General features: G+C 52.3%; 1 protein-coding gene across 1 annotated transcript in view; it reads left to right on the top strand.

The window, feature by feature from the left end:
* The first annotated feature begins 3,770 nt into the window (after positions 1-3,770).
* The window catches only part of LOC103249437 (pepsin F-like), a 19,474-nt gene continuing 7,841 nt past the window's right edge, over positions 3,771-15,403 (top strand). The window contains 6 exon segments of the mRNA XM_021707559.1: positions 3,771-3,823; positions 5,785-5,944; positions 7,678-7,795; positions 7,883-8,001; positions 9,473-9,672; positions 13,740-13,856. Coding sequence (XP_021563234.1) covers positions 3,771-3,823; positions 5,785-5,944; positions 7,678-7,795; positions 7,883-8,001; positions 9,473-9,672; positions 13,740-13,856 — 767 coding nt within the window.

Here is a 15,403-nt window from a genome sequence, read left to right as displayed (position 1 = left end):
CAGAGTGAGACTCCAGCCTGAGTGACAGAGTGAGACTCCAACTCAAAAAAGGGCAGCAGGATGCAAGTCTTTCATTTACATTCTCATTTTTTAAATGTTTATTCTCATATATTTATTTTTACTGAAATATTTTAAGGCAGGCATTTTGTCATTTCTCTGAAAACATTGTACATCTGCAGGATATGAAGATCTTCTTTAAAAAAAAATTTATATATATACCCACACACATGTATATATATCCACAATACTCTTTTATGTTAAACAAAATTACCAACGTTAATATCACCTAATATCCAGTCCATGTTCAAATGTCCTTGATTCTCTCAAAAATGCCTTCTGGCCGGGCATGGTGGCTTGAGCCTGTTATCCCAGCAATTTGGGAGGCCAAGGCAGGAGGATCCCTTGAGCCCAGGAGTTAGAGACCAGCCTGGGCAACATAACAAGATCCCCATCTCTACAAAAGTACAAACCAGCTGAGCTTGATGGTGCACACCTGTGGTCCCAGCTACTCGGGAGGCTGAGGCAGAAGATTCGGGGACCAGGCCTGTGGGGGTGGGGACGGGGGGGACGGGGATTCCCTGCACCTCTGCTCAAAGCTGCCGGGAAACTCACACAGCTCTGAAATAGAACGTCCGTTTCTTTAAAGTCAGGCATGGAAGGGTACATTTGTCCTGTAGGGTGTCCCACACATTGGGTTTGGATGATTGATTCCTCGTCCTTTCTTTATATGTTCCCTGAAAACTGGAAGTTAGATCTAGACTTGAGCTCAAGTTTTTTTATGAATACTTCATAGGTAGTTCCATATATATATACGTATATATATGTGTGTATACACACACACACACACACACACACACACACACACACGCACACACGCACACACACACATATTTGAGTTGAGGTCTCACCCTGTCGCCCAGGTTGGAGTGGCACGATCACGGCTCACCACAGCCTTGACTTCCTAGGCTCAGGCGATCCTCCTGCCTCGGAATCCTGAGTAGCTGGGACTACAGGCACGCGCCACCATGCCCAAGTAATTTTTTAATTTTTTTATAGAGACGAGGTCTCGCTATGTTGCCTCAAACTCCTGGGCTCAAGCAATCCCCCCGTTTCGGCTTCCCAAAGATCTGGGATTACAGGCGTGATGAGTCACTGCACCAGGCCAGATGCTACCGTTTTTCTTTTTTTTTTTTTTGAGTGAGAGTCTCACTCTGTCACCCAGGCTGGAGGGCAGTGGCACGCTCTTGGCCACCGCAGCTCCGACCTGCTGGGCTCAGGCGATCCTTCCGCCTCAGTCTTCCAAGTAGCGGGAACACCAGTCACGCAGCACCACGCCAGGCTAATTTTTTAATTTTTTTGTAGTGACAAGGTCTCGCCAAGTTTCCCAGGCTGGTCTGGAACCCGCGGGCTCAGCAGTCCTCTCACCTCAGCCTCCCAAAGTGCTGGGATTATAGGCGTGAACCACCACACCTGGCCAGCTGCTACTTTTTAAAGATCAGAGATTTCACCACAGTATCCAGACTTGCAACTTCTTATGATACTAGGATGTATATCCCTCGGTGCTCATCCTCAGTTCCTGGCCTACAATTCCCACCGCCCTTGTTACAGTCTTTTGTTATCGCATTGGGGTGTTTCAGGTCTCAGAGCAGGCCTCAGAAGACAGAATCTCTCTCCCTGACCATCCCCTGACCTCTTCTCCCCTGCCCTTTTTCCCCCCAAGGGAGATCTTGACAACTAATAATGCAGTCAAATCTGTTCCTGTCTCTGGCCATAAAGAAGTTCTCCAATCCATCTTGTCTGATTGCAGGTCACAAGACCTCCATTCCAGAAGGGGTTCTGCATCATCCCCTGGAGGAAGGAGTCTGCACGGAGAGGCCAAAAAGAATCTGAACAGACAGGCCTTGCTGGGCCTCCCTCATGAGCCTTTCAGCCTTGGGACATGACCTTCTTGTCTAATCCCATTTCAACATGACCATTCATTCTTTAATCATGCCTACTGGATGGAGTTTCACAAGACGCCCAAGAGGACTGGGTTTGAGAGCTCCCAGGATAGCCGAACACATGCAAGTTCTGGAGGACGGCCACCTGGGGGGACATTGCCCCTTTCTCCATACCTCGCACATGCACCTCTTTGTCTGTATCCTTTGTAAGATCTTTTGGTGGGGGGTCTCACTCTGTCACCCAGGCTGGAGTGCAGTGGCACAATCACAGCTCACTGCAGCCTTGACCTCCTGGGTTCAGGAGATCCTCCTGCCACAGCCTCTGGAGTAGCTGGGAATACAGGTGCGCACTACTACGCCCAGTTACTTTTTTGATTTTTGTAGGGCCAGAGGTCTTGCTATGTTGCCCAGGTTGGTCTCGAACTCCTGGGCTCAAGTAATCCTCTCGCCTTGGCCTCCCAAAATACTGGGGTTACAGGTCTGAGCCACCATGCCCAGCCTTGTAATATCCTTTATATTAAACCAGCAGACGTAAATGTTGCCTTGAGCTCTGTGAGATGTGCTAGCAAATTAATTGAACCCAAGAAGGTAGCACGGAATCCCCGGGTAAGAGCGGGCTGGTCAGAAGTGCAGGTCAATGCACTGGCTTTGCCATTGGCTTCTGCAGTGGGGAGCGGTCTTTGTGGGACTGAACCCCAAGCCTGTGGGATCTGACACTGTCTCCTGGCAGCATCAGAGCCTAGTTAGAGGACACCCTACTGGCATCCACTGCCGAGTCGATGGCTAACTTGCTGGTGGGGAGAAAATGTCCATGCATCTGGTGTGAGAATATAAAAAACTCAAGTCTTTCCACTTACGCTTATCTTGAAAACATGGCCAGTCCGGCCTCAAGGCCCGCCTGCAGGCACGACAGCCACTAGTAAAGCCAAGAAAAGTCTTCCCCTGGTGGTGGGACAGTGCTGCCATGCCCCAGACATCCACCCAGTTCCTTCATTCATTCATTCCCTTGGCCATCTGGGTCTTGGGTTTGTGGTCCCTGCCCCAGACCACAAGCTCTCTGAAGGCAAGACCTGCTGGGCCTTTTTTGTTGTAGAGACGAGGTCTTGCTTGTTTGTTTTGGCAGGGTCTCACTCTGTCACCCAGGCTGGAATGCGGTGTCATGATCACAGCTCACCACAGCCTTGACCTCCTGGACTCAGACAATCCTTCTGCTTCAGCCTCCCAAGTAGCTGGGACCACGTCTGGCTAATTTTTTAATTTTCTGTAGCGACAAGTTCTCACTATGTTGCCCAGGCTGGTCTCAAACCCCTGGGCTCAAACGATCCTTCCAACTCAGCCTCCCAGAGTGCTGGGACTACAGGTGTGAGCCTCCTGGCCCCACTCTGTGATTTGACCTCTCTTCCTCCTAACAATCTCCTCTCCGATGAGGACAGCAGCACACACCTCACAGGGTCACCAGGAAGACTGCATGAGATCACCAATGGCACTTGGCACTTGTTTTTATCGCATGTTTCTCGGTGCCTTTATCTCCAAGATAGCAAGGGTCTCCCCACTTTGTGTTAGTCCAAGTGGTTTTGTTTTTTCAGCCAAGCCACAAGGGAGAAATGGCAGTGCAAATCTCTGTATTCTGAGAGTTTTCTAGGTCCCCTCATTACAGACACGGAGAGGGTAAAGATCTTATCAAGGAGGCTTGTATTTCTTATGGAGTCAATAGTAGCCCTCGAGAGGATGATTAGGGCTGACCAGAGTGCATTTAATGAGCAATTTTTGACAACCACTGCATGCCCAGAATTCGCTCTTTTCTGAGTGCCTTGAACCCAGGAAGGAAGCATGAAGTGGCTTGTGGTTCTCGGGCTGGCGGCCCTCTCGGAGTGCTTGGTCAAGCAAATAGGGAACAAATAGCATCGGCTCTCTTTCCAGGTTCTTTCTTACCTTCCTATTCTCCCGCCCTCCTGTTTTCTTTTCAGTGTGGGGTGGGTAAGGAAATGTACTCATTCTCTGACTCTCATGAAGTTCAAGTCTCCATGGATTGATGAGTAGCTTTCCACGTGCGCTATGGAGCCCAGGGGTCTTAGGCAGACCTGCAGTGTTGCACAAGTCCAGGATCACCAGTCACATCATGGGCAGTGTGAGTAGCACTCTTCAGAATTGTTCAGTGTGCAGCCTGTGCAGCTGTACGTGTGTTCCCATCTAAAAACAATTTCTGCTGCATGATTTTCTAGGTCTTCTCTCTGCTCCCTCTGTTTTCTCGTTTATGTATGTCTGTGACTGTGTCTCCCTCCATGTGTCTCTTCTTTATCTCTCCATCTCTTTAGGGATCTGTGTAGGCAGAACTCTTTGTGTTTCTTTCTTACTTTTTTTTTCTTATTTTTTTTTTGAGTTGGGCCTCACTCTGTTGCCCAGGCTGGAGTGCAGTGGCACAATCACAGCCACTGCAACCTCGACCTTGGCTCAGGCAATCCTTCTGCCTCAGCCTCCCGAGGTAGTTGAGATTATAGACACATCACCATGCCCAGCTAATTTGTTTTATTTTTACTTATTTTTATTTATTATTATTATTATTTTTTTTTTTTGAGTTGGAGTCTCACTCCGTCGCCCAGACTGGAGTGCAGTGGCCACTCACGGCCACCGCAGCCTCGACCTGCTGTGCTCCGGCAATCCTTCCACCTCAGCCTTCCGAGTAGCCGGAATTACAGGCACGTGCTACCACGCCCAGTTGATTTTTTTGATTTTATGGCAGAGGTGAGGTCTCGCCAAGTTGCCCAGGTGGATCTCAAACCTGCAGGCTCAGGCAATTCACTCACCTCAGCCTCCCAAAGCGCTGGGATTACAGGCTGAGCCACCGAACCCGGCTTTTATTTATTATTATTATTGATGTTATTATTATTATTATTTTGTAGAGATGAGGTCTTGCTTTGTTGCCCAGGATGTTCTCGAATTCCTGACCTCAAGCCATCCTTCCGCTTCACCCTCCCAAAGTGCTGGGAGGGCAGGCGTGAGCCACTGCGCCCAGCCTCATTCCACTTTTCTACAGATGGGAAATTGAGGCTCAGAAAGGTCATCCGCCTTGCCCAAGATTACACAACAGAACATAGATTCAAGCCTAGATCCATGGCCACGGTATTTCCTGATACTGAGAGCATCCTCACGAAAATGCTTGGCGGCTGGGCATGGTGGCTCATACCTGAAATCCCAGCACTTTGGGAAGGAGAGGCAAGTGGATTGCCTGAGTTCGCGGATTCGAGACTAGCCCAGGCAACTTGGTGAGACTTTGTCTCTACAGTAAATCAAAAAATTAGGCTGGTGTGGTGGTACCTGCCTGTAGTTCCAGCTACTTGGAAGGCTGAGGCAGAAGGATCGCCTGAGCCCAGCAGGTTGAGGCTGCCACTGCACTCCAGCCTGGGAGACAGAATGAGACTCCGATTCAGAAGAAAAAAAAAGCTGGATTCTAGCTGGGCCTGGTAGCTCAAGCCTGTAATCCCAGCACTTTGGGAGACCGAAGTGAGAGGATTGCCTGAGCTCAAGGGTTCGAGACCAACCTGAGCAACATGGCGAGAACTGTCTCTACAATAAATCAAAAAATTAGCGGGGCGTGGTGACGCACACGTGTATTTCCAATTACTTGGAAGGCTGAGGCGGAAGGATCGCCTGAGCCCGGCAGGTCGAGGTTGCAGTGGCCGTGAGCATGCCACTGCACTCCAGCCTGGGCGACGGAGTGAGGTTCCGATCCAGAAAAAAAAAGAAAAGAAAATACACAGTGCAATGGCAGTGTGAGGTGTGAAGTCATGCCATCGTGAGGGGCAGCCGATGACGGGCTCTTGTTTTCCCCCTGGTGTTGCCAAAGAATCCCTCTGGTGAAGATCAAGTCCATCCGAGAAAACCTCTGGGAACATGACATGCTGAGAAGTTATCTGGAAAAGTATCCATACAGCCTGGCCTACAAGTTTCTGGACGAGTACCAGGACCAGGCGGTGGCTCTGGAACCCAGGAGAAACTACCTGGATGTGAGTGTGCTGGGGAGGGGGGCTCCAGCCAAGCCCTGCAGCTCATCGGGGGTCTACGCCAGCCGTGGGTTAGGGCTGGGTCTCCCGCAGGCAGGAACGGTGGGGGACAGCGGGTGGCGGGAGGATAGCGCCACTGCACTCTAGCCAGGGAGACAGAGTGAGACTCCCAACTCAAAAAAAGGAAAGAAAGAAAGAAAAAAAAAGACCTTGTAGTCCAGTCAGAGAAACAGGCAAAGAGTAAATCAATGTCGAATAAGAGGACCGACAATATGGTATTGATATGCTGTGATTTGAGTTCAGAGGAAAGAAAGAGCACCTTGGCCCCAGTGACCTAGGCGGGCTCCCCAGAGGAAGAGGTGCTCTTACCCTCTGCTGTTGGTCTGCAGTGATGGGGCCCAGCAATGACTAGGTGCCAAGTTAACCTCTGTTTCTGTGCCAGCCATGTGCCCCTGGACAGCTGTGAATCAAGACGGTGCTTGGTCTGGGGTCTTTGTGCTTTCTGAATTAAATGCATCGCTAAGCTCAAGGAGCCACATTGAAGGCGGAGCCGTGTCTGATCAAATTTCAGCGAAACCACGGCAAATCAAGTCTGATGCCCTAGATAGAGGACGCCCAGCTTCTTCAGCACCCTAGAATCACACCAATAAAAAGCAATTGAACCCCTGGGCTCTGGGACACTGATAACCCCACATATGGTTCTTGTTAACCTATAACCAAAGGCCTTATCTCTTCTTCAAGAGCTTGTATGGCTGGACACGGTGGCTCACACCTGCAATCCCAGCACTTTGGGAGGCTGAGGCGGGAAGATTGCTTGAGCCCAGGAGTTTGGGACCAGCTGGGGCAGCATAGTGAAACCTCATCTCCACAAAAAAATGTTAAAAATTAGCCAGAAGTGGCCGGGCGGGGTGGCTCAAGCCTGAAATCCCAGCACTTTGGGAGGCCGAGGTGAGGCGATTGCCTGAGCCCGCGGGTTCAAGAACAGCCTGGGCAACTTGGCAAGACCACATCTCTACAATAATTTTTTAAAAATTAGCCTGGCATGGTAGCATGCGCCCGTAGTTCTAGCTAGGCCTGAGGGGAAGGATCACCTGACCCAGCAGGTCAACCCTGGGATGGTCATGAGTGTGCCACTGTACTCCAGCCTGGGCAAGTTAGAGTGAGACTCTAACTCAAAAAAAAAAAAAAAAAAATTAGCCGGGAGTGGTGGCATGTACTTATTGTCCCAGCTACTCCAGAAGCTGAAACAGGAGGATCACCTGAGCCTAAGAGGTCGAGGCTGCAGTAAGCCATGATAGTACCATTGCACTTTAGCCTGGGGGACAGAATGAGACCCCCAACTCAGAAGAAAATAACTTGTAGCCCAATCAGAGAAATGAGCAGAGTAAATATATGTTGAATTAAAGGATCAACAATATGTACTGATATTTTTTGCTTTGAGTTTAGAGAAAGAAAAGAACACAGTGGCTTTGGTGACCTAGGAAGGCTGCCTGGGGGGGGAGGCACTCAGGCTGGGTCCTCAAGCAAGGATTTGGAGAGCAGCAGGGAAGACTGGAGAGTTTCTAAAGGAAGGCATTAGTGGTGGCGTGCCTGTGATCCCAGCGGAGACTGAGAGGTGGGGCCTTGGAGAGTGATTTCAAGGCTCATGGGGACATCAGAGGAGGCAGCACTCTGACAACTGTGGGGTGGCCAGGGTGGCCGGGCCTGTCCTAACCTCCTGTCCCCGGCCCTGGCAGCTGGCGTACATCGGCATCATCAGCATCGAAACGCCCCCGCAGGAGTTCAAGGTCCTTCTGGACACGGGCTCCACCGACCTGTGGGTGCCTTCCATCGACCACACCAGCCAGGTCTGCGGCGAGCGCCCCCGTCCCTGCCCCACGGCCTCCCACCGACCCCCTCGGCCTTCAGAAGGCCTGACGACGCCCATCCTTGTGTCTGCAGCTAATCACAACACCTTCAATCCTCTGCTGTCCTCCACGTTCCGGGCCTCGGGCCAGCCCACCGACCTCCTCTACGGCTCCGGGCAGATATCAGGATTTCTTGCCTATGACACCGTCCAGGTAACACGGAAACCAGGGCCTGAGGCAGGGCAAGCCCTGGGAGTGACTGCCGTGTGCAGGACCAAGCGTGAGGTCGGCTGGGAGACCCCATCTTTCCCAAAGTCACCCCGTGGCTGGCCGCCTGCCCTGTGAGGCTATGTCCCTGGGGAGAGAGTGCCCTTGCTGGCATGCCAACTCCACCAGGAGGGCTAACCCGGAGAGCAGGGTCGACCGGCTGGAGTGGGTGGGTGGGGAGGCCCAGATCTGCACAAGGAATAGAGGTGGGTAAAAGTCATCCACCTAGCCAGGCGCAGTGGCTCATGCCTGTAATCCCAGCACTTTGAGGCCGAGGCAGGAGGATTTCTTGAGCCCAGGAATTGGAGACCAGCCTGGACAATAGAGTGAGAACTCGTCTTTACAGAAAAATCAAAAATTTAGCCAGGTGTGGTGGTGCATGCTTGTGGTCCCAGCTACCTTGGAGGCTGAGGTCGGAGAATCATCTGAGCCCAGGAGGTCGAGGCTGCAGTGAGCTATGATGGTACCACTGCACTCCAGCCTGGGCACCAGAGTGAGACCCCAACTCAAACAATAAAAAAGTCACCCATCTTCACGCTGTCACGCTGTGTCAGGCACTGTATGGCAGGGCATGGTAGCTCACGTCTGCAATCCCAGCACTTTGGGAGGCCTTCAACTGTCATACATAACTTAGTTCACCCCATGACCACCTGGCATGGCAGGCACTAGTATCATCTCCATTTCTTTTCTTTTCTTTTTTTTTTTTGAGTTGGGATCTCACTCTCACCGAGGCTGGAGCGCCATGGCACACCCACAGCCATCCCAGTGTCGACTTGCTGGGCTCTGGCAATCCTTCTGCCTCAGCCTTACTACAGGTGCACGCTACCATGCTTAGCTAATTTTTTTTATTTATTGCAGAGATGAGGTCTCCCCAAGTTGCCCAGGTTGGTCTCGAACCTGCAGGCTCAGGCAATCCACTCACCTTGGCCTCCCAAAGTGCTAGGATGACAGGCTGAGCTATTGAGCCTGGCTAGAGTTCTTTTAAGAACCCTAGTAGCTACCTGGTGTCATGGGCTACCATCCCTCAGGGACATGCAGAAAAGACCACCTATTGAGTCTGCAACAAATTCCCTACATCTCTGTCATCAGACCATGGTGATGCCAAAAAAGAAGACAAGCTTCTCTACACATTTCTCAAGTGGGAACCGTGTGGTCACACTCGGAGCCTCAGTTTCCCCACCTGTAAAAAGATGAGGCCTATTTAACTAAGTTCAGGAGGGGCGGGTGTGGGTTGAAATCCACAGGGCCACCGACACAGAACCTGGCTCTTCTTCTGGCCTGTGGGGACCATCAGGGGTGCAGCCCAGGGCACGGCTGCCTCAGCTTTCCTCTGTGGGGCTGTGACATCTCTGTGGGACTGCCAGGCCCCAGCCCCACTTCCGGGACCCTCACACAGAAATGCCCTTCTCTCCTGCAGATTGGGGGTCTTGTGGACGTGGGCCAGACATTCGGCCTGAGCGTCAAGGAGCCTGGCAGTTTCATAAAATTTGCGGTCTTTGACGGCATCCTGGGGCTGAGCTATCCCGACCTCGGCATTCAAGGCCCCACCCCTGTCTTCGACAACCTGTGGAAACAGGGTCTCATTTCTCAGAACCTCTTTGCCTCCGATTTGAGCAAGTAAGTGCGGGCCAGACAAGCCCCTCCCCCAGCTCGGCCGCAAGACGCTTTCGGTTGCATGAAAACGTGTCGACTGTCTGACCCAGAAGTTTCCTTAGAGATAGCTCAGTCCAGGGGGTCAGAAAATTATAGCCGGGAGGCCAAATCTCACCTACCACCTGTTTGTCTGTTTGGTTGGTTGGTTGGTTATTGGTTGGTTGGTTGTTTGAGTCAGGGTCTCACTCTGTCGCCCACTCTGGAGTGCAGTGGTACAATCACTGCTCACTGCAGCTTCAGACTCCTGGGCTCAAGCAATCCTCCCACCTCAGCCTCCCAGGTAGCTGGGACTACAGGCGCATGTCACCATACCCAACTAATTTTTTTATTTTTGTACAGACAAGGTCTCACTATGTTGCCCAGACTGGTCTCAAACTCCTGGGCTCAAGTGATTCTCCCACCTTGGCCTCCTAAAGTCCTGAGATTACAGGCGTGAGCCACCACACCCAGCTGTACTTTTGTAAATAAAGATTTTTTGAAACACAATCCTGTTCATATCTGTTTGCATATCATCTGAGTCTGTTTTTTTGTTGTTGTTGTTTTTTGAGTTGGAGTCTCCCTCTGTCGCCCAGGCTGGAGTGCAGTGAGTGGCCTCGACCTGCTGGGCTCGGGTGACCCTTCCGCCTCAGCCTTCCAAGTAGCCGGAACTCCAGGCCTGCGCCACCACGCCAGGCTCATTTTTTGGTTTACTGCAGAGATGCAGCCTCACCAAGTTGCCGGGTGGGTCTCGAACCCCCGGGCTCACTCAATCCTCTCGCCTCAGCCTCCCAAAGCGCTGGGATTATAGGCTTGAGCTGTCTAGGCTATTTTGAGCCACAGTGACAGCGCGGAGCAAGGCCACAGAAACGGCGCAGGACACACAGCCTAGAATATGGACAGTCTGGCCGTGTGCAGAAAGTTGGCTGTGGTCCAGTCAGTCCCTTCATGTGGAAGGTGAAGCAGCAGGCGCAGAGGGGGGGCTTTGCCCAAGACTGTGCCGTCAGGTGCTAGTAGTGGCAGCAGCACTCGAACTCAGCCCTCGGGACTCTCTCCCATGGCAGTAGCTCAGTCCGTCAGCAAGTCTCCCGTCACTGGGCTTGGCAAAGGAAAGCCGAAGTCCCCTGTCTGGTTAAGGGTCCAATGGAGGGCAGAGGAGAGGGGAGAAGCACCCAGAGGAGGAAGACCCTGTTGACAGACTGTGTCTTCCCCACAAAGGTGGAGGTTGCCCCCCAGAGAGTCTGTAGGAAGTGGGAGAGTGCGGTGTTGAGGGCTGAGTTCAAACCCTGATTCCATAGCATGAACTTGACTTACTGAACTTCTTTAAGCCCCAGGAACACTCATACCCAGTCAAAGGAGTGAGTCATTCAACAAGTATTTATTGAGCACCTACTATGTACTGAGCACTGCTCTGTACACAGACGAGAGGTAGAGAAAGCAGCAAGAAATCAGTAAATAAATAAGGGAACAAGCTAGCTTCAGATAGTAGTTGGTTCTGGGAAAGCAGTAAATCAGGATGATAGGCCAGGTGCAGCCAACACTTTTGGAGGCCAAGGCAGGAGGATTGCCTGAGCCCAGGAGTTCAAGACCAGCCTGGGCAGCATAGCAAGACCTCATCTCTACAATAAATCAAAATATAAACCGGGCGTGGTGGCACATGCCTATAGTCTCAGCTACTCGGGAGGCTGAGATGGGAGGATGGCCTGAGTCCAAGAGGTCAAGGCTGTGGTGAGCCATGATCATGCCACTGCACTCCAGTCTGGGCAACAGAGTGAGACACTGAAGCAAAAAAAAATAAAATAAAAAAATCAGGGTGATAGAAGGGCCAGGCATGCAGGTGTGGTCTGAGATGGGCAACCGGGAAGGTGGCGCTGAGCTGAGGCCTCCGTGACGGGAAGCCAGGCATGGGCAGCTAAGTGCCCCATGCCAGGAAGGACAAGTACAAAGGTCCGGAGTCCCTGGCAATCCGTGAGCCAGCTAGAGTCCCCACTCGCACCCCGCCCCACACACTGGCTTGGGGGAGGGCAAGGATCCCCGGGGGGGGGGGACTTTGTTCTAAGTGGGGGTGGAGACCTCTGGCAGGGAGCTAACCAGGGAAGACACATGATGCGATTTACACTCTCAACTTTGAACGCTCACCCTGGGAGCTCGCTGGAGCGAAGGCATGGAGGCCAGGGAAGAGGCTGCTGCAGCCACTTTAGAAGAGAAAGGGTGGGGTGACAGCCTTGTTCAGGGAAGAAGAAGAACAGTGAGGAGGGGATCAGTCTGTATGCTGGAGGAAGAGGCAACAGAATTCGCTGATGGATTCAATGTGGCTGGAGAGAGGTCTGCAGGGATGTTTCTCCCTCACCAAGATTTTACCGTGAGCCCAGGGTAGGCAATTTGCAGAGCCCAGAGCAAAATGGAAATGTGGGGGCTGTTGTTCAAAATGTGTTAAGAGCCTGGTGCGGTGGCTCATGCCTGTAATCCCAGCACTTTGGGAGGCCGAGGAGGGAGGATTGCTTGAGCCCAGGATTTGAAGACCAGCCTAAGCAACACAGCAAGACCGCTTCTCTACAAAAAATTAAAAATTAAAAAATAAAAGTGAAGAATTTCAAGTCAGGCACGGTGGCTCATGCCCGTAATCCTAGCACTTTGGGAGGCGGAGGTGAGAGAATTGCCTGAGCCCAGGGGTTCGAGCCCAGCCTGGGCAACTTGTCGAGACCCATTCTCTACCATAAATCAAAAAAACTCGCCAGGTGTGGCAGCATGAGTCTTTAGTTCCAGCTACTCGGAAGGCTGAGGCAGAAGGATCCCCTGAGCCCAGTAGGTCGAGGCTGCGGCGGCCGTGAGCAAGCCACTGCACTCCAGTCTGGGTGATAGGGTGAGACTCCAACTCAAAAAAAAAAAAAAAAAAGAATTTCAAGAGGCGGCAGCAGCAGAGTTGTGAAGCCCTGGTAAGCACTGGGCCCTGTGGACAGCACGTGGTCACAGGCCCAGGAAACCAGTGCTGTGTGAGCCTAAACACACAGCCGTTATCCCTCCCAGGCCTCAGTTTTTCCAGAAAATGAGAGCCTGGACAAGGTACGGGTCAAAGCCCTCTGGATACAGCATCCCCTGACCACACCCATGGGCTCTGGTGGCTGGAGCGGACCTGGCCACTTCAGAAGAGTGAGAGGGTCCAAACTGGCTTGGAGGCCAGACTGCCTGGGTTCAGACCTCAGCTTTGCCACCCGCTAGCCATGTGACCAGCCTTGGACAGGAGTTCCACCCTCTCCTTGCCTCAACTTCCCTGTCTATAAAATGGGGATGGAAGGGGTAAACTGAGGCAAGGTGGGCCGGTGCCACGGGAATGATGCAAGATGGCAACAGAGGGGAAAGTAGAAGGAAGTAAAGGTCATAATTCACCTTTCACGGATGGAAAGGGGGCCGGCACTCAGGCGAGTGTGGCATGGCTGGCTGGAAGCTAGGTGTGTTCAAGGGCCTGTAAAGCGAGGGAGGCTTAGACCTGGAGGAGGTCTCGGCCAAAAGGCATGTCCAGGGCTGTGTTCTTCGGTTTCCATAGTAGTCACGTGAATGTAGGACCTTGACATCCTCAGGCATCAATGTCTCATGACCTCAGGTGATGGGCTGGAGACTGTCATGTGCAACAATGTATCAACACGAATGCCTAAAAGATAAACTGTTAGCAAGACTAGACATGCTTAAGGGGTTTTGTGTCATCAGCGGTTTCCAAAACTATTTTTCTTGTTAATGATTATAGGGTAGAAGGCCCTGGGGGCTGTGCACCAAGGGGACTTCAGGGGGCGAGACCCAAGCAAAATAGCTATGGTGGTTCAAGTTGGCTACGTGATATCCTAAATTTCTAAGGTTCCCTCCTTTCAGGGATCATAGTTGTGCCTTCCCCGTGGGGCTGCCTGCCTGTGTACGCATTAAGGAGCAACACAGAGAACCCCTAGATAATGCCTGGGGTGTCGCTGAGCTGAGAGAATGCGCCCATCATCGACCTTCCTGTCTGATTGCTTCCACTGTCGTCATCCGCTGAAGGTGATCCCTTCCTCTTCCTCCCCCTCCAGCAAGGAAGAACAAGGCGGCGTGCTGACGCTGGGTGGTGTGGACCCCGCCTACTACACCGGGAACCTGAACTGGGTGCCCGTGTCCAAACTCCTCTACTGGCAGGTAGCCGTAGACAGGTAAGCCCTACCCCTGACCCCTGCCCAAGGGATGCCACCACCCCCCTGGACACACACAGATGCTGCCGTCACTCACACGCACGCATGCACACGAGGACACATCTGGTCACACAGAGACACACAGTCACACACACACACGCAGTCACAAGACATACACACATACAGTCACACAACTACGTCACACACGGCACACCCATGAGCTCATAATCCCATAATCCTTCCAGGGTCTTTTTTTTTTTTTTTGGGAGTTGGGGTTTCACTCTGTTGCCCAGGCTGGAGTGCAGTGGTATGATCATGGCTCACCGTAACCTTGACCTTCTGGGCCCAGCTCCTGAGTAGCTGGGACTGCAGGTGTGCACCACCACACCCAACTAATTTTTTAATTTTTTGTAGATATGAGGTCTTGCTATGTTTCCCAGGCTGAGTTCTAACTCCTGAGCTGAAGCGATCCTCCTACTTCAATCTCCCAAAGTGCTGGGATGACAGGCATGAGCTACAACACCTGGCCCCTCCAGGGTCTTGACCAGAGAAGATGCATCGGGCCTGAGTCTTGGACACTGAGAGAAGAGGGAGGGGAGAGACCCACAGGCCTCGGGAGACGGAGAACACTGGGAAGAGGCCTGCACTAGGGGGGGTGGGCAGAAGGTGTGGTCTGAGGACCCTACAGTGCAGTGGAGAGGGTGCTATGGAGAAGCCCACCAGACAAACAGAGGCAGGATAAGTGGGTGACTGACCTGGCTTACCCGGGACCCAGGGAGTTCCCGGCATACAAGACTTTCTGTTTGAAAATGCGAAGTCTCAGCCGGGCTCGGTGGCTCAGCCTGTAACCCCCCACCTTTGGGAGGCTGAGGTGAGTGGATTGCCTGAGCCCGTGGGTTCAAGACCCGCCTGAGCAGCGAGACCTCATCTCTACAATAAATCAAAAAATCAGCCGGGCATGGTAGCGCGTGCCTGTAATTCCATCTACTTGGAAAGCTGAGGCGGAAGGATCACCAGAGCCCAGAAGGTCGAGGCTGTGGTGGCCGGGAGTGTGCCACGGCACTCCAGTCTGCTCTTCCAGAACAGCCTGTGCCTCCTCCTGCCACGCTGAGCATCTAATGCCCAAGAAAACCCCCCTTCACTCTGCAAGCCCCAGAATGGGACAGACACCAGAGACAGGTCTCCGCAACAAACATTCAACAAACATCTGCTGTGGCGAGGCACTCGAGGGAGACACCGAGGACACATCCTGCCCTTACAGGCCTCACCAACCAGCAGGGCAGACTTATGTGAACCGAGTCGCACAAATAATAAATTTCTACTTTATGCCTGCTAGAAACAAGTCAGAGGACGATGGGACTGACCCAGATAGAAGCCGGGTCTAGTGTGTGGGGAAGATATCCTTGAAAAAGTGACAATTAAACTAGAACCTGCAAGATGGGGAGAAATTAGCCAAACATAGCCAGGCTCAGTGGCTCAGCCTGTCATCCCAGCGTTTTGGGAGACCAAGGTGAGTGGATTGCCTGAGTCCGCGGGTTCGAGACCCCCCTGGGCAACTTGGCGAGACC

This window comes from Carlito syrichta, unplaced genomic scaffold (assembly GCF_000164805.1).
Source record: "Carlito syrichta isolate Samal-C Ts95f unplaced genomic scaffold, Tarsius_syrichta-2.0.1 Scaffold120490, whole genome shotgun sequence".
NCBI classification, from domain to species: domain Eukaryota; kingdom Metazoa; phylum Chordata; class Mammalia; order Primates; family Tarsiidae; genus Carlito; species Carlito syrichta.
This window is presented reverse-complemented; position numbering and strand designations above follow the sequence as displayed.